This window comes from Diceros bicornis, chromosome 5 (assembly GCF_020826845.1).
Source record: "Diceros bicornis minor isolate mBicDic1 chromosome 5, mDicBic1.mat.cur, whole genome shotgun sequence".
Lineage (NCBI taxonomy): Eukaryota > Metazoa > Chordata > Mammalia > Perissodactyla > Rhinocerotidae > Diceros > Diceros bicornis.
In genome coordinates, this window is record NC_080744.1 from 54,174,057 (window position 1) to 54,200,894 (window position 26,838).

A 26,838-nucleotide genomic window follows, 5' to 3' on the forward strand; every position below is an offset into this window, starting at 1 on the left:
ATTTGTTTTTTTGTAATAGGTAATACTCTCATATGTACAGTACTTTCGAAAGTACAAAATGATAAACAGGGAACACAGCCACCCAGATCCCTTCTTTGAGGGCAAGCAATATTACCTACTTCTTGTACTTTCTCCCAGAGATATTTCATGTATATAAAAGCAAGTATTTATAAAAATTACCCTTTTGAACACAAATGATAGCATACCATGCATATTACATGTTCTGCACTTTTTCTTAACCTTAATAATATATGCTAAAGATCATTTCCTATCAGTATATAAAGAGCTTCCATATTCTCTCCTATAGCTCCATATGTTCCACTGTTCATAGCATTTGCCTAGTTTTCTATTGGATGTTGGTCTTTATCTAGTTGATTAGAAGTTCTTTATATATATTAAGTGAATTTGTCATATGAGTTGCAAATATCCCTCCTCCCATTTTTATTAACTTTTTATGATATTTTAATATTTAAATAGTTGAATTAAATGATATATTATTTTATAGCTTCTTGGTTTTCTATCACTTTCAGAAATCCTTTCCCACCATGATATTATTAAAAAAGAAAACACTCCCATACTTACTGCTAGGACTTTTTATGTTTATTTTATACATTTAAATACTTATTTATTTGGAATTTATCTTGGTGGAAAGGGTTAAACATAAATCTGAAGTAATCATTTGACATGGAGATTTAAAAATTTTGATAAGTACTATTAAATTTCCTTCCCCAAAGTCTATTCCAGCAGTAAACCATGAAAGAAGGTACCTATTTCCCTGACTAACCACAGATACTACAGGCCACACTTTATTTGCAATGACAAAATCCAGAAAGTTCTGAAAATTAAGTTTTCTGCAACTCATTTGATGGCAAAACTTGACCAGAAGTGACATGAGTTTGTTCATGCTGCCTCTTCCCAGAATGTGAACGCTCCTGTTTCACAGCAGTAACACTGAGTCTGATCTAGGGTGTTGCCCTGGGATCCCCAAGGGGTGTTATATCATATCATATCATATAGGACACATATATATACACCATTATTGACTTCCTAAAAGCTCCCATCTCTGATTTCTGGAACTCATTTAGCTCTAAGGATTTGGACAGGGAACGTGGACTGCACACACTTGACCCTTCGCCGGTGTCACAGGCGAGATGTTTTACCTCTCATTTCATTGATGGTTAGGGGGGCTCTGCTGGGCGTTGCCTCAAGAGCCCTTGTCTGCTTCTGGACAGGACTGTTTGTCCTATTATTCACGTGGAGGAGCTATTTATGTGCACAACGTTCTTTCCCAGTCTGTTTTCTATAATCTAACTTTGCTCCTGGTGCTGTTCACCATACAGAAGGTTTTAATTTAGCCTCTTCATGAGGTTAAATCCTGTGTGGTTTATGTCTTCCACAGGAAGACTTTCCCCATTCAAAGATTAATACAATATTCTAGGTTTCCTTCTAGGACTTTTATAATTTAGTTTTTTTAGATCTTTAATTCATCTGATATTTATTTTGTGTATGAGGTAGAGAGATAATTTTATTTTCAAAATGGAAAGTAATTGTCTATCTTTTCCCCTGATTTCAAATGCCACATTTGTCATATATTAAATACCTATAGACACATGATTCTGTTTCTGGATTCTATTCTATCCCACTTACATAAATATATATTTATTCCTGCACTCACATCACACTGTTTAAATTACAGTAATAACTTATCACATGTTTTGATAACTTCTAATTGTTTTAATTATACCCAATACATATTATTTCTAAAAAAATTTGAAAATATTGGGAAATGGAAAGAAAGTAATACTTACTTAAAATTCAACACTTGAGACCACTTTAACATTTTCTAACATATATATATGAAAATATATACATACACACATATAGCCATATGCGTTTTATATTTTTACAAAAATGAGACTATAGTCCACAGTCTATAAACTTTTTCTTTTCCCATGAACATTTTTCCATTTCAATAAATATACTGCACTTTTGCATCATTATCTTTAATAAAATAATTTTTGCATCAAAGTTCACTGAATGGATATAGCAAAGCTTATTTAACCAATCCCTGTTACTGGATATTAGGTCATTTCCAATATTTTTGCTAACAAAGCTGGTGAGAAAAATCCTGTTTGTGTTTACTAAGAGTTTATTTCAACACTTACTTTTATTCTGACACTTTTGAAGAAGGATACTAAATGGCTTAAAATATTAAAACCTGTAGAAAACTAGCAGTTAAAGGAGATAAAAATAATGCCCAGAGGCCGTTTAGAAGGAGGTTGGTCCAGGGGCCCAGAAACCCCCCAGGAGTGAGCCCATGTGATGAAGGAACCTATTAAAGGACAATTCCTGGAACTGTCCCTGGCGACTTCTTCCTGAAAGCTAACCCTGCCAAGGACCACTGTCCACTCAGGTGGTCCTCGCTCTGCTCACAAACCTTGGACGGCTGCGCCCTGTCTTCACAAGTCTCTTGAGCCTGACGTCCAGGGTCCTCTCTGAGCAGGCCGCTGCCCGCTTCACCTCACCCCCCACGACACAGCCTCGGGGATGCTGCACCGCGGTCGAGCGGCAGCTCCTTTTCCTAAAATGACCCGCTCTTTCTAGCTCCCACGGCTTCTCTCTCTCCCCACCCCTCACCAAAGGCCATTTCCTTCATGGTGCTGTTTCTAACATCCTAAGTCAGGAGTTACCTTTGTTTTTTATGCTTCCATAAGGACTGATGCTTGATTATATGTATATTATGTTCTAACTTATCTTCTCTATCCAATTAATAAAGCATTCAGCCAAGACCACTTTTATAGTGGATGCTATGGGTTGCCTCCCTGGCTTCCATTCCATCTACCTTCATTCTGAGGAGGCCATGAAGTTTGGGTGGGATAGCTCTAACTCCCGTTTCCTAGGCAGTCCCTGCCAGGTCTAACCCACTCAGGGTACACAGCCTTTGTCTTGCTAGAGATTGGTTCAGGGATGGGCACATGACCAATTTGGTCCAATCAGAGTGAAACCTAGGAATTTTTTCCAATGGCTAAAAGAAGTTTCAGAGATAAAGCAGATTTCTGACATGGTGTGCTCTGTTGGCCTGGAACGGATGCGGCCATTTTGCTACCATGAGGAAAACAGCCTGAGAAGGGAGCAGATACAAAGAAAAGCACAGAGCCGAAAGAAGCATTAAAAAAATGAAGCTGGAGTCTTGATCAAACTGAGCCTGAAGCTTGACCTACCTCTGCAAGTTTCAGTTAGAGAAGCCCATAAATTCTCTTTATGTTTAAACTAGTTTTTATAGCAACGTGACCACATGCTCTGTGGGTGGCCGTCCTGGCCAGCCAACCAGCCATGTACTTACCTTCTTTGATAATATCGATGATGTCATTGGCATTGAAGCTGAGCTCGTCAGTGTCCTGAGCATCATAGGCATATAGAGCCTTGCACTGTGGCACCTGAGGCTTAGGCTTGGGCTGGGGTTTGGGTCTGCCCCCTGCAGGGGGAGGCCGACTGGTCGTTTGTCTCCGGACCCTGTGGAGAGAGTGGAGGCAGGTGAGGGATGGGACCCGACAGGAGGCAGCAGCAACACGTGGTCATCTGGAGCATGGGGCCAGCACTGGCCTGCTCAAGTTCAAATCCAGCTCTATCCTTAGAAGGCTATGTCACTCCCTAAACCTTCTCTGAGAATAAAATCCCCTCCCTGACAAGGTCGCTGCAAAAGCACATAGTTAGGTCTTAATAAACATTAGCTGCTGTTATTGTGTCCCTAGCATAGAAGGAAACGTGGAAAAGACACATATTCATACAAAAGTTTATAAAGCATATTTATACATCTAAATGATGAGAAAACAGATAGTCACGTATCTATCCCCCCTGCTCCAACTTTGGAACAGAACTTTCGCCAGTGCCATTAAGCCTGCCGGTGCCTCTCTTCAGCTGCAATCCCTCCCAGAACTAACCACTACCCTGCATTTTGTATCAATAAGCCTGCTTTTCTTTGTAGTTTTACCACACACAGAAGTATCCCTGAACAATACCCGTAGTTTGCCTGTTTTTAACTGTATAAAAGGATATATTAACTGTATATTCTACTATCGCTCGCTCCATTTTGAGATGTACCCTATTGACGCATGTAGTTGTAGCTCACTCATTCTCATCACTTTATACCATTCCCTTGCATGAGTACGTCACAACTTACTCATCTAGTCCACTGTCGATGGTCATTTGGGATAACTGCAGTTATATTACACAACAATGCTGCTGTGAACGTTCTTGTGAGTTTATCTGGAGCAGTTTCTCAACGTCAGTGCTACTGACATTTTGGGCAGATAATTCTCTATTGTGGAGGCTGTCCTGGGCACTGTAGGGTGTTTAGCAACATCCCTGGCCTCTACCTCCTGGATGCCAGTATCACCTCCTCCCCTTGGTCATGATCATCAAAAATATCTCCAGCACCAGAACCCCAATCCAGGGCTTCTAGCTCTGAATGTATTCTTCCTACATACTGTACTGCCTCCAGCCGCCATCCATACACTGTCTCAAAGGCATATAACTATAGCTTGTTCTCACTTAGTGAGAGCTTTTATTTTATTTTATTTTGTGAGGAAGATTGGCCCTGGGCTACCATCTGTGCCCATCTTCCTCTACTTAACATGGGACGCCGCCACAGCATGGCTTGACAAGCAGTGCGTCAGTGCCACCCAGGGGACTGTGAACCTGTGAACCCCGGGCCGCCGAAGCGGAGCACATGAACTTACCCACTACGCCATGGGGCTGGCCCCTAGTGAGATTTTTAAAAATATATGAAGCAACCATTTATTAAATATATTCATAAAAAGCATCTAGAAGAAATTTGCTTGTAAAAGAAACTTAAGATTTCTTCTAAGAGGGGTTGGGCTGAACTCAACACAGCGGGGCTGGCTGTTAGGTCTGGCCGGGTCTGTTAACACCTGCAGGATGAAGAAGGAAAAGGGAGGGTCTTTGAAGGAAAAAGCACACCCAGTTTTGAATTGTGCTCTCAGGAGGCCAGAGCCCTCTGTGCTTGCTGAGGTCCTGTCATAATAGACGTTAACTGGGCACTGATGAGCAAGTCGGATTACGAGGGGGTGGTTGGTGGGGGGGGCACTGGCTGCCAGCTGGGTGTTAGGACTGTCCCTGGCAGGAGCTGGGTTCCTAAGGTGCTGCCTGGGGCTCCCTGCTTGGGAAGGAGCAAACCCCAAGGCTACTCAGGCTCCATTCTTCTCAGGCCAACCCCGTCCCCACCTTCCCACCCCCACCAAGCACTTTTCTTTTATTATAGAGGAAAAGCATCTCATAGATGGTTAGCGTGACTTCATTTCCTCCCTGGTCTATTGGAAATCCCCATTCCCTGCTTGAGAAGTGCTTGCTGCTCTGAAAGCTGGCCAGGCGAGCAGGCTTTTAATTAAGCAGCCCATACATTAGGGATGTGTCAGCATTTGGTTAATAAGAGCCATTAGCCTGGATTCCAGAAGTCACCTGATTTCCCAGCAACAAGGAATGGGGGGAGAGGGTGCATTACAGCACCATGGGAGGGAGGAAAGCCTCTAGCCTGGCAGTTCCAGGGAGTAGGGCTGGGAGGGTACGTGTATATATGACACACATGCACATGTGCGCATACACACACATGCACACACACACACACATTCCCCAAATACTCCCAGATGGAGAGATGGCCTCTCTTACGTCCAGGGGAAAAACCTATCATTAGTGCAGGTTGATGAGGCATCTGGAACCCAAGAGTATTGGGACTAAGGTGCAGTCCCCGGGCAGGGGACCTCTCAGTGGGGAGACAAAGACGGGTGACCACCTGAAAGGTAGGTCTAGCCTCCCTGAGGCCATCCCAGGAGTGGACCCCCGCCCCTCTCACCCACCCATCTGCCTCCAGCTTTGACTAAGCCCTCTCAGTTCCTCCTCCTTCACGTCTTTCCTGCCAGTTGCTTCCCTTCTGGGCTCCCTGAACATTCCCCCAGCTCAGAGTTTATTAGCTTACCTCATCTTCCACTGAAAATCCTTCTAACAGCTTCTCTCTGCTCTTGGGAAATGGACCAAAACCCTTCATGGGGCCTACAAAGTCCCTGCCAGGTGTGGCCCCTGCTTGCTCCCAGCCTCACGTCCTGCTGCAGGCCACACTGGCCCCTACCTACCTTCCTTCAAGGAAGCGCCTGAGCCCTGGTTGGGGTTAGGACCCCCTATCCACACACTCCTAGCTTACATCATATTTGCTGATGAAAGACAATGCTTCCCCCCACGGTCAGGAACAAAACAGGGATGTCAACTCTCTCCACTTTTGCTCCATACTGCACTGGAAGCTCCAGCCAGGGCAATCAGTCAAGAACAATAACAGGCATACAGATGGGAAAAGAAGGGAAAATACCTCTATTTGCAGATGAGATCATCTTGCACATAGAAAATCCTAAGGAATACACTAAAAAACTATCAAAACTAAGAAACAAGTTCATCAAGATTATAGAATACAAGATCAATATATAAAGATCAGCTATATTTCTATGCAGTAGCAACGAACGATGCAAAAATGAAATTAAGAATTCCATTTACAATACATAAAAAGGAATATAATACTTAGGAGTAAATTTAACAAAGGAAAGATGATTCTATTTTTATGAAATGTCCAGGAAAGGCTAATCTATATTGACAGAAAGCAGATCAGTGGTTGCCTAGGGCTGGGGCTGGGGGTTGGGAGAATGACTGCTAATGGGAAGGAGGTTTCTTTCCGGGATGACGAAAATGTTCTAAAATTAGATTATGATGATGGCTGTGCAACTCTGCAACTGTACTAAAAACTGGTGAATTGTACTCTAAATGGGTTGATTTTTATGGTATATAAATTATATCTCAAAAAAGCTGCTTTCTAAAAGAAACAAGGAAGTTGTCCGGGCCCCTGTGGGCTCTGCAGTGCACTGCTGATACCGAGAGTGACCTCGGCCAGCCTGTGTGCGAGCAGCACTGGGAAGGGGGGGAGGGCATGGAGGTGGGGAGGACGTTTCCACACCTGTGTGAGCACAGCCATTGCATGGTCTTCAATCCCAGGGCATCAGACGCTACTTCCTCAGGATAAGTCAAAATAAAACCCATCAAAGGAAAACCTCAGGGATTACTGGGAAATTTGGGTTCCTGTGGCAACAGCTGACTTGATTGTCCCAGGCCCTGGACAACAGCTACCACACTGGCAATGTAAAGCCATCTGGTCATTTATCACTTGGCTGAATGGGGTTCACAGCACTCCAGTCGGGGGAGGTGGGAGCATCCAGGAGATGGGGCGTTGTTTGCTGGGGGGCGGAGTGTGTGTGACGGGGACTGAGGTGGAGGAGGAGAACAGCTCTGCATTTTGCACTAGGGGAGGGTCTGTTTAGGCAACCCTGAGGTCACCATTGTCTGGCTCTTTCCTGTTTAAATGTCCTCTGTGACAGGAAGGGGTACACCCATTCCAGAAGGGCAGCATCTTCCCAAAGTGAGCCCGTTCCAGCAAAGCCCTCCTTCTCGCCAGCCACTCCTGCCTTGTTCTCACATCTGGGCACGTCCTCGCTCTTCCCGTGAGTGTCAGCAGATGAGTTCTCCTCTGGAATCCCTGCCTGTAGCCTTACAACATACAGATAAGCTCGCCCTGGCTGTGCCCACTCTGGGCAAGGCGCTGTGCTAGGCATTTTCACCGACGTTGCTTCATCTAACCTCATGACACTCCCGTGAAATGACTGATGTAGGTTCCTGGGCTTCTTGCTGGTTGTCACTGGATGGCACGATGGCACATGCATAGGCTCCCAGATCCAGCCACACTGACCTTTCTGGTCCCTTGGTCTGTCCCCAACCCCCAGCCAGCATTGCTAATTCCTGCTTGGCCTTTGGATCTCGTTGCAAACCCCCTGCCACATCCTCTGGTAGCCTATGCCTGCTCAGAGCAGGGGATCCAGGTAGCGGTACAGGGACTTGTGTTACCATTCGGCTGACTCTCTATTAGGACAGTAGGTTCCACGGGGGCAGGGCCTGGGCTGTTTGGGCTCACCACTGTAGCCCCTGGACCTGGTGCCAGGCCCAGGAACACCATGTGGCCTCAACCTGCACGTTCTGATGGAGTGACAGTGTGCAGCAGGAAAAGGGACGCTGGCTTAAGGGTCAGTGCACTGGGTTTCTGGCCCAACTCTGCCACCAGCTGGCACGTGACTTGAGTATGTCACTTCACCTCTTTAGGAATCAATGTCTTCATCTGTAAAAAAGAGCGGTTTAGGCAAGGCCCAGGTCCTTTTCACAGTTCTAAGAAAGCTTTACAGAGTGCTCTCAACAAAATCTCTCCTGTCCGATGTACCACAGAACACAGGAAGCCTGTGCTGATGCAGCTATCACTGTCTCTACAATTCTCCACATTGTAGACCTGGAAACCACCACAGAAAACAGTCAGTGAGAACAGCTGTCTTCCCGGCTCTATGTCAGACAGGCTCAGCCTTAAACCCAGACAATCTCCTTTGCATCACTAGGTGGCGATCCTGTGTAACAGACAATGGGAGGAGAGAATAACTTTCTATGAGCTGCCAGAAATTGGTTAATGAGGTCTTTTAGGTGCCTGGAGCCCTCCACTTGCAGCCAAGGGGCGATTGGTCAACACAGTGAAGAAGAGACTCAGACCTCCTTACATAGCAGACAAGACCCTCGTGCCCAGGGAGCTGGAACGGGCTCAGTCCAGCCTGTGAGAGAGGATGTTACACTTTCAGGAATTTTGTGGGTCAGTTGCTAAACACAACCATTATTAAAATTAAATCGACCATACTTATGGCTGATTAAATTTAATTAAAAGTAAAGACAATAAATACTCATAACTCAACCCTTCCTAATTATTTTACTACATCTTACTTTTATTTATGCTCTTGAAGTTATTAATGCCTGTCGCTTGTGGATGGTGGAAAGACTACATAATGGTGTGTGACTGTGCATCTCTTCCCAACTCTGAGACCAGTGGTAGTCATGCTGGTAGCTTGAAATTGGCCATGGTGAGAGTAGTAATTGACAAATGTTACAACTCAAGCCCTTCTAACCCCAGAGAGCCAGTTGTTCCCCGGCATACCACTGTCCCCATGCTGCCCCCAGGATAACTCAAGTTCACTCATCTGAAAGTGCTTTGCCTAGAAGTGTTTTGTAATGGATAGACAGGATTTTGATAATTTTAGTACCTCTGGTGTTTTATGATACTTGCATTCCTAATAAACCTTACATGATTGAAAACTGTGTTATAAAAACAAGTATTTCATCGGGATAATCGGAGTTGAAGCAAGAATTTCAGACTCATGATAACAAAGTTATTTTTCCTGTTGCCATTTCAGTAATAAAGGTTCACTTTATATATATCAGTATATTATAAAACTCCACATCACCAAGCAAATCCAATCCAGTTTCATTATATGTAACTTTGGCACAACGTAATTTAGTTTTCCTATTACTACTTGAACCCCATTTCAGCGTGATTTGTACACACTTAGCATTTTCCTGTGTCTATTCCCCACTAAGAAAACAAACACAGGTAGAAGCTGAGCTACAGCAACTTGCTTTTACAGCAGGGCTTTTTTCAGAGTAGAGCGTTAGACCTTTAATGAATCACATCATAACCTACAGTATGAAGTTCCCTGAGTGGTCCAGCACATTGCATCCAGTTTGCTTTGTGAAAACTTGCACTGGAGAAGTTCTGTTTCAGTGACTGAGGAAGACCAAGTGGAGCCTTTGCCCCAAGACATCAGGATGCTGACCGACATCTGAACCCTTGTGGACAGCTGCCCAATCTCACAAGACACTGAAAGCCCACAAGAAAAGCAAAACCCCAAATGACATCAATGACCACAACGCTCTCCAAAGTGAGGGTTTGTTCATCTGCTCTCTCCTGGTAATCCCTGTCACTTCCCATGGGATGTGCGTTGTTATGGTGATTGGAGCAAAGGATGTTTAACAAGAAGAAGACTGTTGAATGGTATGGCGGGAGAAGGAGTTTTGGACTTTGTTTACACTGTCCAAATGCAGCTAGTGTCTGCTGCAATATGATCTCACAGCTCTCTGTTCTGCTGTTGCTCTGAACCCAGAGAGCAGCACAGCTATTTTGTGTGTGTGTGTGTCGGGGGGGGAAGGTGTCTCCCTGACTGGTCCCCTTGTCTTGGCTTCCCCAGGCTGCCCATTCTCCCTGGTCGAGCCAGCAATGCTTGAAGCTTAGAGCCTCACAGAGTCCAGAGCTCTAAGCAGGCCTGAGATTTGAGTTCTTGAGAGGAAAGCCACGGGGCCTGGGGACACCCACTTTTCAATCCTGGTAGAATATTAATATTTCCCTGTAAGACCTGTAAGCTTCCCTGTAAGCACATGAATAACAGTAATAAAACAAATGCAAATAAACTTTCAAGTTGCATAGTGCTTTATAGTTTGCAAAGCCCTTACTTAATCTTCAAGAAACTCTGAAGAGAGGGCTTTAAAATTATATGATTATTATCCCTATTATACAAGTGAGGACACCAAAGTGTAGAAAGATTAAGTGACAAACATGAGGCAGCACAGCTGGTAACTAGTGAAATGATTCATGTGCCCAGCACATGGCACATAGAATGCACATGGCCCAGTAAATATTCGATGAATGAATCAACAAAGGAACAAACGCATGAACTGGGACTCACACCCAGTCCTTGCAACTGTGAAACCCGTGCTCTTTGCACACCACCAGGCCACCTTCTGGGAACTTCTCTGCAGCTCCGACATCTCTGGGGCACCGGGTGTGCCTACTCTATGCTAAGGCGAGCTGGGATTAAGCTTTCAAATATCACTTCTTTGTTCTGCAGATGTGAAATTTATGTCTTGAAATTCCAAGAAGGAAAATAATGGCATTTTATTTCATTGGCTCTTTAAAATATGCTCTGTTCCAAAAGGTTGAATCTACAAACATTACTGGAAATGTGGGAACGGAGGCCAGGAATTCCTAAGCTTCATGTCTGCCTGGGCCAGGATACGGCTGCAGCTCCTGTCGATTATGGGTTGAGAAATTGCTATTGGACACTTGTTGGAAATTTCAAGCCCCTTGAAAATATGACTCCATTAGTAGAATCTTGTGAAGAGACATACAGGCAGCATTTAGATTTTTCTATCGATCCCTCTTTTGTGGTATGGCCAGAAGCCCTACCACTGAGAACTTTCAATATTTTTCTGTTTCTCCAACGTCTAGTTGGATTAATCTCTGGCGTGTCTTGAAATTTCCTGAAGTTGTCCTCCCACAAAACGGACCACAGGATTAAAAAGGCCAACGGAAAAGATATTTCCAGTCTGGGTTTCAATCCTTCCAGTAATGAACTGGAGGTAGATTACGTACATCTCAGTTATAGGAGAGAATATACAAAGCACCCTTGATTGGCAAAGCAAGTGTTCCTATAAAGTCAGAGCAAAGGCTGATGAATGAACTGTGGATATGATTCTTGCTTGACTTTAACCTGAATCAGACTTTTCAAAAGGTATGCGAAGGGACTGCAAGATAATGATTCTCCCTGCATCTCTCGTAGTTTTCTTGGGCAGTGATAACAACGATGACAACAAGAACAGCCACCATGTCACAGACGTGGCAAGGCAAGGGTGAGGAATCCAGCTGGGATGGTCATTAATTTAGTGAAGGCTTCACGCTCTCCCCCCGCAAAAAAACCTGACTGAACCTAAAATAAACTGACAAAGACTTTCCTGAATTAACTGAAGTGCTAATTACACCATTTGATTTTATCCACATTACATGATCCAAAAGAAATGATTGCTTATGCTAAATATGTCTATAAAGAAAAGTGCCTTGAGGGGGTGGGAGAGGGAAAGGAAAGATACACCCGAGGGTGTGAAAGCCCAAGAAGAGAAAGACTGTGGTAATCTTGTTTTTATAGATCGTTTCATGTAGACAGGAATATGGCTACAGGAATTTTCGTGTTTATGGAAAGGTACAAGCTTGCAATCCCCAGACTCCTTGCTTGCTCCAACAACCTCCTGTGGAATAAATGCAATTGAGGTCTTCTTGGCTGAGAGGAACTGTTAAATGTAGGTAACCATGAGGCTCCTGAAATGCATGTCCAAGGTCTCTTGGACACATTAGAAATTATTTTAGGGGCTGGCCTCTTGGCCTAGTGGTTAAGTTGGGTGTGCTCTGCTTTGGTGGCCCAGGTTTGGTTCCTGGGTGCAGACCTACACCACTCATTGGTGGCCATGCTGTGGTGGTGATCCATATACAAAATAGAGGAAGATTGGCACAGATGTTAGCTCAAGGTGAATCTTCCTCAGTAAAAAAAAAAAAAAATTAATTTTTACCTTTATGTGTTATTTTATTTTATTTTATTTTTTTGTGAGGAAGATCAGCCCTGAGCTAACATCCATGCTAATCCTCCTCTTTTTGCTGAGGAAGACTGGTTCTGAGCTAACATCTATTGCCAATCCTCCTTTTTTTCCCCCCAAAGCCCCAGTAGATAGTTGTATGTCATAGTTGCACATCCTTCTAGTTGCTGTATGTGGGACGCCACCTCAGCATGGCCAGAGAAGCGGTGGGTCGGTGCGCGCCCGGGATCCAAACTGGGGCTGCGAGTAGAGGAGCACGCACACTTAACTGCTAAGCCACGGGGCCAGCCCTAACCTTTATGTGTTTTTAAAAAAAGATACTAAGAGAAAGCTCAGCCCTTTGACCAGAGTACGATTTCTTAAGGGATGTTTGCACCACAGCAGATTTCAGTGCACACAGAGGAGGCTGGCTGAGATTCTTGTAGCTACTGGACTCAGTGTTTCTACCAAGAGTTTTACACACAATAGACAGGAAAATCTTACTGCCTGGTAGATAGTTTTGAAGGTGCCCTCTCCTTCCAGCCTCACAGCCACTGCCAAGATATCATCATGTATCTTTAGGCCTGAAGGTGGCAAACGGTGTGTTAAGACTTAAATAGGGAACCACGTAACTGAGGACTGGAACGGAGCAGCCTCGGTTAAGACACAATGTTCCTAAATTGCCTGCTTTTGGCTGACAGATGCTCCCAGCTGGCTGGTGTGCAAGTCTGTAACTTGCAAAGCAGGCTGGAAAGATGGTTTTGCTTGCCAAAACCAAAGAAAGTAGGAAGCTAGCAGACAGAGCTAAGAGATTTGGTGCATTTTGTTGACTAATTTTAATCCCCTGCCTACTTTGGGACATCAAACTGGCCCAGGAAGGGCTGTTTATTTTAGGGATGTCCGTCCATCCGAACAGTGTATGCTGAAAATCCCATTGTCTCAATAGCACCCTTCTAATTCACCTTTACATGGAACTTTCCCTGGCTTTATCAGTCAGACAACAGGTGCCTTTAGACCAGTGGTTTTCAAAATGTGGTCCTTGGATCCGCAGCATTGGCATCATCTGAGAACTTGGTAGAAATATAAATTCTTGGGCCCCACCCTGAACCGACTGAATCAGAAACTCTGGAAGTGAACCAGCAAGTTCTCCTGGTGATTGTGGTGCACATTAAAGTTTGAGAACTACTGCTTTAGACCAAGCCACTCAGGTAAGAACTGGTGGGATATAGCTACTCACACAAGAGCCGGGGGAAGTAGGGAAGAACAGGTGTAATAAAGGGTGGTATCCACTCTACTGATGGCCATCGGTACAAAACTAAGGTGCTTTCATATCTGTAGCCCAAATGAAGTTAAGACTTGCCAGGGGAACAGGAACACCAAGAGAGAGAATATGGTAAACTTCCTAAGAGCTTTGTGGTCTTTAGAAGGAAGTTGCCAAGGCAGGAAAAACATCTCATAATGGGGCATGGAGTGGAATGAGTGGCTGCCCACCCAGGGGAAGGAGCTGCTGTTTCTCTCCCACCACTGCCCTATTTTGTACACAAGTCTCCTCATCCACATTTGAAACTTTTTCATCATTCTAGAGATATAGAGAGAATGGAAAACAGAGGTGGGCGTGAGGGAGGGGAAGAGCGGTCTGGAGCAAGCCCATTATCAGGTTCAGCAGAGAGAACGACTGCACCACTGAGAATCATGCAGAGTTGGAAGGTTCCTTAAAAGTCACTAATTCAATCACCATGAGATAATGGTTGTATCATCATCATCACCATCACCATCGTCATCAAGCTACAGTTGACTGAGTAGCCTCTGACACGTCCAGTATCCTGCTAGGTATTTTATGTATATTATTTCTTGTCCTCCCAACAACGCTGCAAGCTTGGTGGTATTACATCAGTGTACAGATGAGGAAAATGAAGCTCTGGGAGGGTAAGTAGCAGGTCCAATATTAGATAGGTAATAGGGGCTGAAATAGGATTCTCATCTTTATCTGATATTTGACAACATTACTCTACAACATTTCTGCCTGAGGATTTCCATCTAATCTGTGCCTGAATATTTCCAGGGACAAGGTGTTCCTTACATCCTAGGGCAGTTCATCTTTGGGCTACTAGAATGCTCTTTCTTTTACTGGTGCCAAAATCTACCTCCTGGCAGAGGTCACTCACTCGTCTCGGCTCCAGTTCTCTGCCTTGTGACTCCAGAGGACACGGTTAGCCTCCTTTCCACACTGATAACTCTTTGAATATCTACACAGAGTTCCAGGAATCTTCATTTCCTCAGGCTAAAAAGCCTGGATTTCTTTTACCACTCTTCATTTTCTGTTCTAGAAAGGCAGAGAGGCCCTCATTTTAAAGCTCCTAAGATCTGTTTTCATAAACAAACATCTACATCTAATAGAATGCTGGGACATTATTCTTAATGTTTCTAATGACGCTTTGAGCGGTTGTGTTTATGCAAATGCAGACACAGAAATAAATCAAAAGCCTCATTATCTCCCAACCATGCCAGAGAGCAGAAAAAGTCACAGAGCAATCAAATCTCAGGGCTTAAAGAATAAGCTCTCTCTGGAGAATGAGTTGTGTGCCATCAACCTAGCCATACTTTTAGAATGCCAACCAAGACCCTGACAGCCTTGGCTCCTGGATTACAATATGTGGATGGAAAACTGAACTTTAGAATCATGCATAGACGGCCCAAAGAAATCCCTGAGCCTTGGTGGGATTGATGGAGATGGGGGTCACCAGCTTCCCCCACGGGAGGTGGGACTCTTACCCTGCAGCACCCTGATCCGGGACTTTAAGGAAATCCAAGCTCTCCGGCGTCTGTGATACTCGGTCTGAGCCAGTGGACTGTTGTCGTGGCAAGGGCGGGCGGGCCATGGAGGTGTACAGGCTTCTCTGATTTGACTTCTGGTTTCCAGGAGCTTGGGAATGTGGCACAGACTGATTTTTGAGGACTCCATTCTGATGGTATCCTAGAGAGGAAAAAAGGAGAAAACAAAACTTCTATCTTCTGATCCTTTGCTAAAAGGCTCTCCAAATTTCTCCCATCTATTAGCCAAGAGTGTTACTTAACTTCTCTAGGCCTCAGTTTCCCCATCTGAAAAAATGGAGGGTATAACTGCTAAAATGTTGTGAGGAATAGAGCCAATACATTGTAACCTGCCCAGAGAGTGCCTGGAACAGAGTAGAGCCTCACACAGATTTGCTGAATTTGACATTAGAATCACCAGATGTTGAAGGTTTCAAAGCCCACAGTCAAGGAAAGGTAAGCTTGCAACTAGTTGGCAGGCACGTTTTTGGATCTAAGAAGAATTATGAGGTTATCATTCAAGAGGGCTGGCAGACAGCTGTTTAAACAGTTGGACATCCATTTTCAAGGGGTCAGTCTTGGGTGTCCTCTGCAGGAGCCCATTGTGGGAGGCAGAGGGAGCACTCCACACAGCCACGGGAAATGTGGCTGCTGGTTGGATCAATCCAGATACAGCAAGCTCTCTTGGCCAAACAACTGCTCCCCGTCAAGATCACATTATTTGGTAAGTAATGGATTATGGTGATGGGCTCCAAACCATGGGCCTTGGCTGAAAAGGGCATTATCATTCCATGCTATGTATGAAGAAGCCCTCAACTCTTCTCCCACGGACAGATCTGGGCAAGAGCGAAGGAGAACAAGACTCCCCAAAGCACACTTGGGTGAACCCACCACAAAACCTCTTCCAACTAAATTAAGAGAACTCTTTGGTACCAGCAGGATGACCCTTAGTTTATTAGAGGAACTAGGTATTCAGTTTTGGCTCTGCCTCTGATAGCTGTGTTGACCTTGAACAAGATATATGACCTTTCAGAGTGTCAATTTCTTCATTAAAGAAACAAGGAGCTTGGTGAGACCCACTTGCTTCCAAGGTTGCCCAGGACAGGGAGGGGCATGCCAGAGCAGGACGTGCTCTAGACCTATGATTCTCAAAAAGGGGCCAGAGATGGCCCCCTCCACGTGGCTCATGACCCACTTGCCTGCGATAAGTTCAGAAATCAACAGTAAACATTTAGAAATATTCATAGCAGTTTCACAGAAATATTTCATGTCTATTGAAGCTAATAATAAGAAATTTTGGCTTATATTTTGTATGCTTTTAAAATTCCATTCTTCTAGTAATTTTTATTTTTATCTTACAAAAATGTGGCTTGTGATGGATTGAAAATTAAGAAAAACAAACAAACAAAATCAGCGACTCTGGTCTTTCACCACAGGCAGAGTGAGAAGTGCTGATCTAAGGGATTCAGGTCCAATTGTCTCCTTTTAATGATGAAGAAACTGTCATGTAGACAGGTTGGGAGCTGTGCCCAAGGTCAGGTACTTGGTCTGAGACAACTTTGGCCAACTTAGCTGAGGCAAATGAGCTTTCCAGGTGGTCTGGCCAGGATTCTGCATGAGGGGCCAGAGCATAAGTAGTAACACAATACTACACTGTTTCTCTTTGGTTCCTCTGTGCTTGGATTTTTTTTCAAAGGTGAAGGCAGAGGGAGGAAAGACAGTTGGGCCAGGCAGGATGGGGACTCCAAAAGAGATGAGAATTCGTTTCTCACTGCTAGGCCCAGGTGTCCATATTTTAGCACATAACTATGAGATGCCAGAGCAGGAGACAAAAGATAGGCTTTTTACTGCTTATCTTGGACACTGCTACAAATAGGATTCATTTGTCTGGGATGATTTGAGTTGTGTGGTCCTAAAATGACCTTTTCAAACCTAGAATCCTAAAATTACTAAAGCAAACATTCTGGGGGAAGTTTCTTTTCTTTTCTTTTTTCGTGAGGACGATTAGCCCTGAGCTAATGTCCGATGCTAATCCTCCTCTTGTTTTTACTGAGGAAGATTGGCCCTGGGCTAACATCTGTGCCCATCTTCCTCTACTTTATATGGGACACTGCCACAGCATGGCTTGACAAGCAGTGCATCGGTGTTCACCCGGGATCTGAACCTGTGAACCCCGGGCCACCGCAGCAGAATGTGCACACGTAACCACTACACCACCAGGCTGGCCCCAAGGTGGGGCAGGGGGCAGTTATTTTTAATTGAATTTTGTGAGTGATGGAAAAAACATTTCGTGAATTTCGAGAGCACTCTTCAAACATCGAACAGATTTTTAAGGGCAAAAAATTTTACATTTATTTGCGTTTGGATTTTATTGACCTGCATGCTATATTTTTATCATAAAAAATGAGAAACAATGAAACAGGATCTAAAAAATTTTTTGTATCAATCTTTTTATTTTCTCAGATATTACTTTATTTTTGGAGCAGTTCACCTAGATCCCATCTGATGGAGAATAAAATTTTTCTACTTAGTTGCAAAATATCGTCACGGTATTTGGCTGGAGCTGGGTAGTGGTGGGGATTATACCTAGCAAACTGCCATTTCCATAAAAGCAGCATCCTTCAGCTTAAAAGCTGACAACATTCTGGTTGTCCCGGACAAGGAATTCCTTTTTCTTTGACTGATGTAGGAAGCCTTTCCTAAGGGAGTAATCTTGCTGGGTAATGAAATCCAGATCGTTAAATTAGCCACCGTTCCGTCTCACTAGCTCACACTTTTCCTGAATTCTGGGGTCACACGCAGGGCCACTGTGTTGGTAGCAATACATCTGACACTAAAATGGCTCACGCTGGCGAATATGTGTGCTAACAAGTTTCTTCCCAAATACATTTTATGAGTTATGGGTCCAGATTAGTGCCCCAGTCTATGGCACACGCTTAGTTTACCTGGGGGGGGAGGGGCCGCTCTCATTGGGTAGTTGGCATTGTGCGTCCCACCGGAATAACCTCTGTTTTGAATGGTGTTCCTTCTGGTAGGACCTGAAATCAACAAGCAAGACAAAGTTGAAATCAGTACTAGTGGTTGGTTTAACGGATCCTGATGGTTTTTTGCTTATGGAAAACTTTTGAGAAGCTTGGAATCCAGGACCCAGTCAGATCTGCAGGAGACTGGTTGCAGCGGAGAAGCGAGATTTGAGGGAAGTACTATCCTGGTAGCTATTGGATGGGAGGGGCTGGAGGATATGTTGATGGAGGTACGGTTTTATAAAGAGGTATTAATAATCTTACAAAGGTTTCTATTTTTGTAGACGTTCAAAAGAGACAGAGGGGACATTATAACGTTTGCACTCATGTTCTGAACACAGCACAGAAGTTGAACAGGCAAGAGCTGCACATCGTGGTCACTGGCATGAAGCACTTGTCAGCACCAACTGCATATCTGCCTATGTCAAGAGCCTTTCATGCCAGAGTTTGTGTTCTATGGTCTTCCAGTTAAACACAGGGACCACAATGGATAGGAGCAGACTTGTACCCTTGACATAGACAGGAAGAGTTAGAAAGCAAGCTGGTGCTAAATGAAACATCGCTGTGGGCCAGAATTAGGGCTGGGATGGCAGGGCCACTGGTAGCCAGATGAGATCTCTGCAGAGACATCTGTGTTGGAAAGGGAAACAATAAGTAAGGTCTCAAGTGGGAGAGGAAGGAGGGTAGGATTGAAGCAGTTGGAAGAGGGATGCAGAGGGAATTCCCTGTAAAGAGAAGAGCTGAAGAATAGAGAAGGGCAGGCAGTCACAGGTGTGAATAGCACGCAGCAAAGGAGCTGGGTCTCGGGCCCTGGGGCAAGGGGAAGTGTACTGGAGAGGCTCATCCCCTCAGGACCTCGCCCCTCTTCCCTCACGAGGACATCACAAAACACCATACGAGACAATGCTCTACTTTGGGGCCTACTGAACATTGCCACACACATCCTACTGGTTATCTCAGCCCTTCTTTGCCATGCCCTGTGCCCTGGGGTCACCTGGGCCGCTAGGCCTCTGCATTCCATTGGGTTTGGCCAGTGGGAGGCACTGGCAGGAGACAGGAGTGCCCAAGGAGGGAGAAGTCAGGGTACTTATTCTGCCTGCATCTTTCGGCTCAGCTCTTTCCTCTCTCTGCCCCTTCAGGCTTAGGGGTAATAACGGTGTCCTGTTGTTCTTTGTCCCTGGGTCCTCACTTTGTTCCCTTAACCCTGCCCACATCTTGGTAAAGAATCCTTTTATTTAAAAGTCTTTTTAAAAATCCCACCTAAATGTGCTGTCTGTTTTCTGCAAGTACCCACTGACACACAGACATACACCAACATGTTCCAGGTGGCTATTTGTCTATATTTATTGTATTAATGAGTTCTAGTACATGCCATTGTGTACCTTTGTAGACAGATTTCATAAAGGTTTATTTTATATACTCTTCATTGATCATACACAGGGACTAAATTTTATGAAGATATCTATATTATATGAATACATTGCATATATGATTACTCTATACTGTGATTTATAAATATAATTTTTAAAATATCATTTATAAATAGAAAAAGAATCAAAGGCCAATAAAGGAGTGAGACTGAGGTGTGAGTTAGTGCATGTGTGTCTTCTAATGAAGTGTGCTAAAGCGAAGGTGGGAGATGTGAGATGTGATGCACAGTAACGTGGTGAAACCATGTAGGGAGTTGGTAAATTTCTTTAAAATTGACAGAAAGGATAAGGTTTGTATTGTTGACAAGATCCAACTGGAAAGGGCTGGGAAATCTGAGGCCAACAAACTGATCTGTTTTAAACACAATTAATGTTGTAATGCCAGGAATACTATACATAACTGCTAACTTATTCAGACAGGTTTAACCCGCCCATTTGCACTGATGTTGGTTGAGTTCGGCAGGGGCGGGGGGGGGGCCAGGCAGGGAGGGAAAGCCCAGAAGCCCAAGCGGTGGCCCCGCCCGCGGGGCCCGGGACACTTACGGGAGTTCCTGGGCAGCCCGGGGCCGATGCTGACCTGTAGCACCTTGTTGCTGGGCTTGAGGATGGCCAGGTCCCCGAAGCCCTGGTGGAACTGCACTTGCCGGGAGCCCCCTGCACTCCAGGGACCCCAGTTCTCCTTTTTCAACTTGAGTTCAAGCCTGCGACAAGCATATTTGTTGGAATTAACAAGTCGGAGTGAAGCAGAGAGACAATGGTGCTCACAGACCCCAGCAGCGAGTTCTGCTGCTGGGCACACGTGCTGTAAAAACGAGGCAAGCCCAGATCATCAAACCGGCACAGGGCCCCGAGGATGGATATGACATCCGTGGGTTTGGCTCAGCGGCGGGGTGAGCCCACTGACCAGAGGCAGAAGCATTTGGGGCCCAGCACCTGTGAGAAACCAGCTGGTGAGGGAGGTACCCATCACAGGTGCCAATGTCACTTGTCAGGTGGACGCTGGTGGGACTGCCGGGAGACAGAGGAAGGGGACAATTTCCAGGCCACACTTGCTGTGGTGTGTCATTGTGCCTCTCTCTGATTTCCCTGGGTTTGTGTTTGTGGAGGACTGAGAGATGCCAGACACAAGATAGTCCATGTCTCCTTGGTATAGAATGTGGTTATTATTTAATGAAGGTCTATTGCTCCACCATCCCCCCACCCCAGGTAGGGAAAAAGACAACACTAGCAATCAAAATCCAAATAGAAGGGAGGCTCGCTCACAACTCCAGAACTCCCCAGCTAGTTTTTATTTTTCATATTGCCTATATGCCTACAAAATGCAGTTCCACATTCTGCTTTTTTAACTTATATTTTCTCATGTTGCAAGACAGAAAACTAAAAATTTTAAGTAGCTGCCTATTATTCTATCGAGTGGCTTGGCTACACAATTCTTCCTTTTTTTGTTATTCCTTTATCACAAATTCCCAGACACAAATCATGGCCCCTGGTACTGATGGCCAAATTGTTCTTTGGAAAAGCTGTAATGAATTCATGCTGCTACCAGTATCTATTTCACTGCAACCACAGCAGCATTAGTTATGGTAAGTTTCCCTCATCATGGAACTAAGGCTTTACTTTGGCCTCATTCTCACGAATAGGAAGGGATGGAGGATACCCCATTTTAAAGACAGGGAAATTTAAGAAGAAAAGCTAACTAACTCTCACTTGGCAAATATGAGATTAGAAGCTCAACAGTATGAAATATCTGGTTCATGAGACCATGTTGCCAAAGCAAATAAAAGTGACCTGAGACACAAGACGTTGGCCATCGCAGCCCCTCAAGTCCCCAGATGGGCCACCAATAGGTTTTATTATGCATCAATTTTGGGAACTTAAGCCCCTACTCCCATCTCTTCCGCTTCCAGCCTTACTCCCCTTCTATTTGCTCTGCTAAGTAAAATATTCTTTTACTGGTGATGTATAAAAATCAGCCTTCCCCTGCCACTTTGGTGACCTCTGTCCAAATGATAAAACACACCATTTGATTATTTCACAGAAATAATTTCACAGAAATGTGAAAGTGACCTTTTCAAAGCCTGTGACAACCATCTGGGCTGTCCTCTGCAGGCTCTAAGATTCCACAGGGGAAGCTAAGGCCCCCAAGGCTGGGCTTCACTGAAGCCACCGGAGCCCATCAGACCACACGCCCCACTCCGTAGGCTCTCCCCTTCTCAGCCTGGACCCCACGGGTGAGGTCAAGGCCCCCTCTAGTTTCCCTCAGATGTTTGGGCCCCGTTTTCCAACTTACGTATTGCTAAATTTCAGAGGTAGTTGCTTCTGAGTTTTTTCCTCAAAACGCTTTGCTAAGAGGCTTAAGAATTCAGTTTTGAAGACAGATTCAAGCAAACTGTCATACTCTTGTTCATGAAGAATAAAAATGTCATCCTGCATAGTACTGCAAAGAGATTGGAAAGACTTAATGAAAGTTGCACTTTTGTTTATTCTATTATTTTTTTCGCTCATTTATTTATCCTCTAAGACAGTACTAGGTTTCTATAGTCTTTCTGTAAGAGATAATCTTTAAAGCAAAACACAACAACAATGAATTACGTGATAAAATCACTGAAATCTGCTTTCGAAGGAAGTCTATAGCCCACCAAAAGCACAATCAAAATACTCTTCCCACATGACTTTTTTTGTTTGTTTGTTTTGTTTTTACTTTTTGGGTGTTTTTTTGGTGAGGAAGATCAGTCCTAAGCTAACATCCGTTGCCAAGCTTCCTCTTTTTGCTGAGGAAGATTAGCTCTGAGCTAACATCTGTGCCCATCTTCTACTTTGTATGTGGGACGCCGCCACAGCATGGCTTGATGAGTGGTGTGTAGATCCGCGCCTGGAATCCGAACCTGTGAACCCTGGGCTGCTGAAGTGGAGCGCCCAAACTTAACCACTATGCCACCAGGCCAGCCCCCCTCGTGACTTTTAAAATCAGAAATTTAAGGACAATTTAGGCTGTCTTAAAAAAAAATCCATTTTCAAATTCAACTTCTGTGTTCTTAAGGTCATAAAAATCCAGAATGTTATGAATAGAATGTGGCTGAAAATGAACAAATCCACGTAAGTTCCAAGTTAGTAGAATTTACGATATGGTTGTAGCTATTGTAACAAATCCTTACTTGAAGAATTGTAAGCTCAGTTATCAAAGGGAAGCTAATGTCCTGGGCTTCATATGCACTTATTAATAAGGAGCCTTTGGGGATACAGTGCTCCGCTTATACTGCATGCCACATGCTGCTGAATGCACCACCACACCAACCTACAAGTACACAAGACAGGTGTACAAACAGCGAGCAGGCACAATCGGCACCTTCCCGCTAATGAATTTCATGGGACAGGGAGAGCACACGCCTTTGCAGGAACAGCGTGTTTGGATAGGGTCGGGCTGTAGGGAAACTCATGCCTGGAGGGCAGGGAATGTTAGGAGCTGCAGGGAGCACGGGAGAAAGAGGCTGAGGTGAACCCAGTCCTGGAGAAAATGGTCTGTGGTGGGGGGTTGATCAGACACAGCTCCATCTCCAGGCCCAGCTAGACTTTGTGGAACTACAGCACACGTATAATTGAGAATTTTTATTCCCTAGCTGTTGGATGTATAGCTCAATTGAAGAAGGCCACCATCCCAAAGTCTTCATAATATACACGTTTACAAGTACCTCCAAGCACCACTGTCAAATGTCTAAGACAACCCTCTAAAGAATGATGTTTGATTAGGGATAAGTATTTTTCAAGGTATTAAAAACAATTTAAGTGAAGCTGCTTCAATGAATTGATCAAAGTAACACTTTAATCTCTCCAGGTGCAGAATGTGGCAAAGACATGGTTCTTTCAGTAACCAGAGCTGAGCTGTGTCACAGGAGCTGTGCTCTGCTCTCGGGGCTCCTGGTACTGCTGCACCAGTAGGATTACTGTGGCTGTGAAAAGGCCAGATGGTGAGGCAAGTGGGTTATATGGAGGACTGGGCTATAGAGAATCTCTGAGACCAGGGATGCTTCTTTCAAATGCAGAATTTGAAACATTTAAACTGCAACTCCTGTGGTCTCTCTGTTCAGTCCTATGAACATGGAAAGGTTGGGGTGGGCAGTCCTTGGATCCAGAGGTTTTCCTTGGGCAAAGAGAGCCTTGGCGGATGATCCCAGGCTTGTCAGGAACCTTCTCTCTCTGGGCTGAGGCAGGGAGCTAATGACCTGAACCCGATAGAGCCAGTAGCTATAGTCACGGCCTGTCTCCCTGAAACCTCAGCCCCTCAGTTGTCCTACAGGAAAGGAGCTTGGTAATCCACAGGAGAAAAAAGGTCAACGGTAGGACCACAACACATTTGGAATTTCAAGGCTCAGAATGGCAGCATGCACAAACCACAGGGGAGGGATGGAGTCAACTACCAGCAAGATACCAGCACTAGGGAGAGAAGCTTGGCCCTTCACAGCCTGTTTACTGAAGACGAGTATGCCGACGAGTTCTCCTTGCATGTGAAATCAGAATACTTTACAGGTGTTTTTGGACAAATAATGGCCATTTGGGTGGAGCACTTGGTCATTATTATTACCTCAAGAGTTGGTTGTGAAATATCCCTACATCACAGCCATGCTTCTTGCCCACCCTTGTGATAGCTGGCTCACAGGTTTTTCTGTTGTGATGAAGACCTTGACAACTGGTGGTTTAAACAATATAGCGTTTTTATCTCTGGCACTCAACAGCACGCGCAAAAGCAATTCAGGGCCAACATGACAGTTCTATAGCGCCTGAGAGCCAGGCACCTGCTCCTTCCTATTAAAGCTATGACCAGGAAGTTGTACAAGTCACTTCTGCTCACACCCCATTGGCCAGTATTATGTCACATGGTTACACCTAGCTGCAAGGAAGCCTGGGAAATGTAGCCCTTGGCTAGGCTGCCAGTTGTTAATATGTAACGAAGAGAATGGGTATTGCAGGACAGCTCAGAATCTCCACTACACCTCCTTGATAACAAACTTTTCCAAACTAGGAATTGGAATCATTTCCAAAAGGTTGAGAATAATACCTCAGAGGGTGTGGCCACAAAGCTACTATCATCTTCCAGGTTCTGGCCAGATGAAAACTCTGGAATTGTGCTAATCACTTCAATTATAGCAATTCAAAACTCCAAAAGGCACTTATATAAAAGCTGCTCTCCCAAGTCATTTGGACTTAATGAAATAAAGTCCAAGCATCCTAGCAGAGGTGTAAGGAGACTGCTGCATTGTGAAGGGAGCACGTGCAATGGGAAAGAGTCAAACGGGAGGCATTACTTTTTGGTGTGTGGGGTGAAGAATGAAACTCCTTCCTGTTTCAGTTGCTTGACTCTAAGCACTCTTTGACATGCCTGGACATGTCTGCTTGCCTGGCTGTCCTTCAGGTGAAACGGTGATTATTCAATAGGGCTAAGTGAGCCCAACACCAGTAACCCTGAGTAGTTTAATGTGCTTAGATGTATTAGGAGCATAAGGAAAAAGAGCAAGCAGGCCAAAACTTCAAGGTTAATTAACAGCATGAGTCTGGAAATGAGAAGAGAGTGTTTGGACACTTTGACTTCAACCATCCAATTCAATAAACCCTGCCTTCAGTGACCCAGGCATAAGAGTCAGTGAAGGCATCTTCTCCCAGGCCAGAGTTTCAGCTCATTCCCCTCTTCAGCCCATGCTCCTAAATCTGGAAACAAAGCTTTGCCATTTATTTATTCTAAAAAGTCAGACTTATCTTTGGACTTCACCCCATCTTATTCATATGCTCAAGCTGCAATTCCTCACAGATGTTTGACGCAGTACCCTGTGTCGAAAGATCCTTACTAGTCCTTGGTTTGGCTCTACTTGTTTTCTATCCACTCATCTTTGTGGCTTATCGTTGTATTGCTGACAACACTAGCAAATTTTGTTTTGTTCCCTTAACCAATATCTTCTTTGCAAAAACGTTAGTTACAAAACACTGAGTAAAGTCTTAAAGGAGTTTTTTTTTAAAGCTGAAAAGGCAGTTTCCAAGGACAGCCCTGCCTTTATTTAAGCTTTAAAAAAAATTTTGCTGATTATGAAATACATGCTCCTTTTAGTAAACTGGAAAGCACAGAGATAAACAAAGAAGAAAATAAACTTTACCCGGAATTCTACCACTCAGAGGAACCAGCGGCACCAGTCCTACTGAATTTCTCTGAGCAAGTGCAGACATGTGTTGTGTCAGGTCTCCCAGGAGAAGCTTCACCTGACCCCCAGGTGAAGAGGCTCACTCCTGTCTTTCGTGTCCCAGGAGTATCCTGTACTCTATCCAGTATCACTCTCTGAACACTTGTAACCCCTATGGCACATGTTTACTCAGGTGTTTGCTCCTCCTTCCAGAATGGAGGGAGCTCCTTGAGGCAGTGATTATGTCTCATTCACCTTTGAATCCCAAGGCTGAACACAAGGTAGCTGGTTAGTCCAAAAATGTTGACAACTTCCAGGTTCCCAAAGCCCAAAGGCCACAGCGAGTCAAGATTTCAGTAACGCTTCAGGTCAGCTGAGCAGGGAGTGAAGCAGGCTGTGCTTACTGCCAGAGGTTTAGGGCAATCGGGCAATGAAATGTTCTAGGCAAAAATGCTGTGACCAAGGGAGCTGGAGCCTCTGTCTAAAGCCCCCTCTTACTGGTTGCTTTTTCAATTACATACAAGTATTGGAAAATCTACTGACCCAGACAGGCAGCCACGTAGCTTGTTGTCTTAGGCCTCTAGTGGTCAGCTATGGGAACGAGAAGCCTCATCAGAGAGAGCCCCAAATATGAGATTTGATAGTACCAATCTCATTGCCTGCAACAGGAGAGCAAAGAATATAGGCTATGACACCTTGTGGCCACCCTTCCTGAGAATCGAGTTTTTCAAATAAGAGTGAGGCCCAGTCAGCATTCAGACAAGAAGTAGCTCTTGAAGGATCCTTCAAAAACTGATGCTCAGTCGTCCATCAGCAGATCCCCCAAGCCTCAGAAATCTGATGTCTCACTGTACATTGGTGTGCCATCTCCTGATTTCCTCACCAAGTCCCCAGTGAAGGCAGAAATGTAGGCGTCAGTGTTTTGGTCTCACTTATTTAGGATAAAGGATTTATCCTAAATCCTTATTTAGATAAGGATTTTCCCTGTTCAAATTATCCTGGAGTCCCTTTGCAACTGTAGTCTTCATATTTCTCTGAGCTTTAGGCCCTATCTTATTTTTTTCATGTAAGTTAAAATTTCAACTATAATTCAACTAG

The 26,838-nt window shown here is 44.5% G+C and overlaps 1 protein-coding gene across 1 annotated transcript in view; it reads right to left on the bottom strand.

Annotated features, from left to right (window-relative positions):
- MYO1E (myosin IE) overlaps window positions 1-26,838 on the bottom strand; it is a 190,200-nt gene that overhangs the window by 2,222 nt on the left and 161,140 nt on the right. Inside the window, exons 23-27 of the mRNA XM_058541711.1 lie at window positions 21,867-22,013; window positions 20,120-20,277; window positions 18,069-18,161; window positions 15,085-15,286; window positions 3,344-3,513 (exon numbers count right to left, since the gene is read on the bottom strand). Coding sequence (XP_058397694.1) covers window positions 3,344-3,513; window positions 15,085-15,286; window positions 18,069-18,161; window positions 20,120-20,277; window positions 21,867-22,013 — 770 coding nt within the window. The remainder of the gene's footprint in view (window positions 1-3,343; window positions 3,514-15,084; window positions 15,287-18,068; window positions 18,162-20,119; window positions 20,278-21,866; window positions 22,014-26,838) is intronic.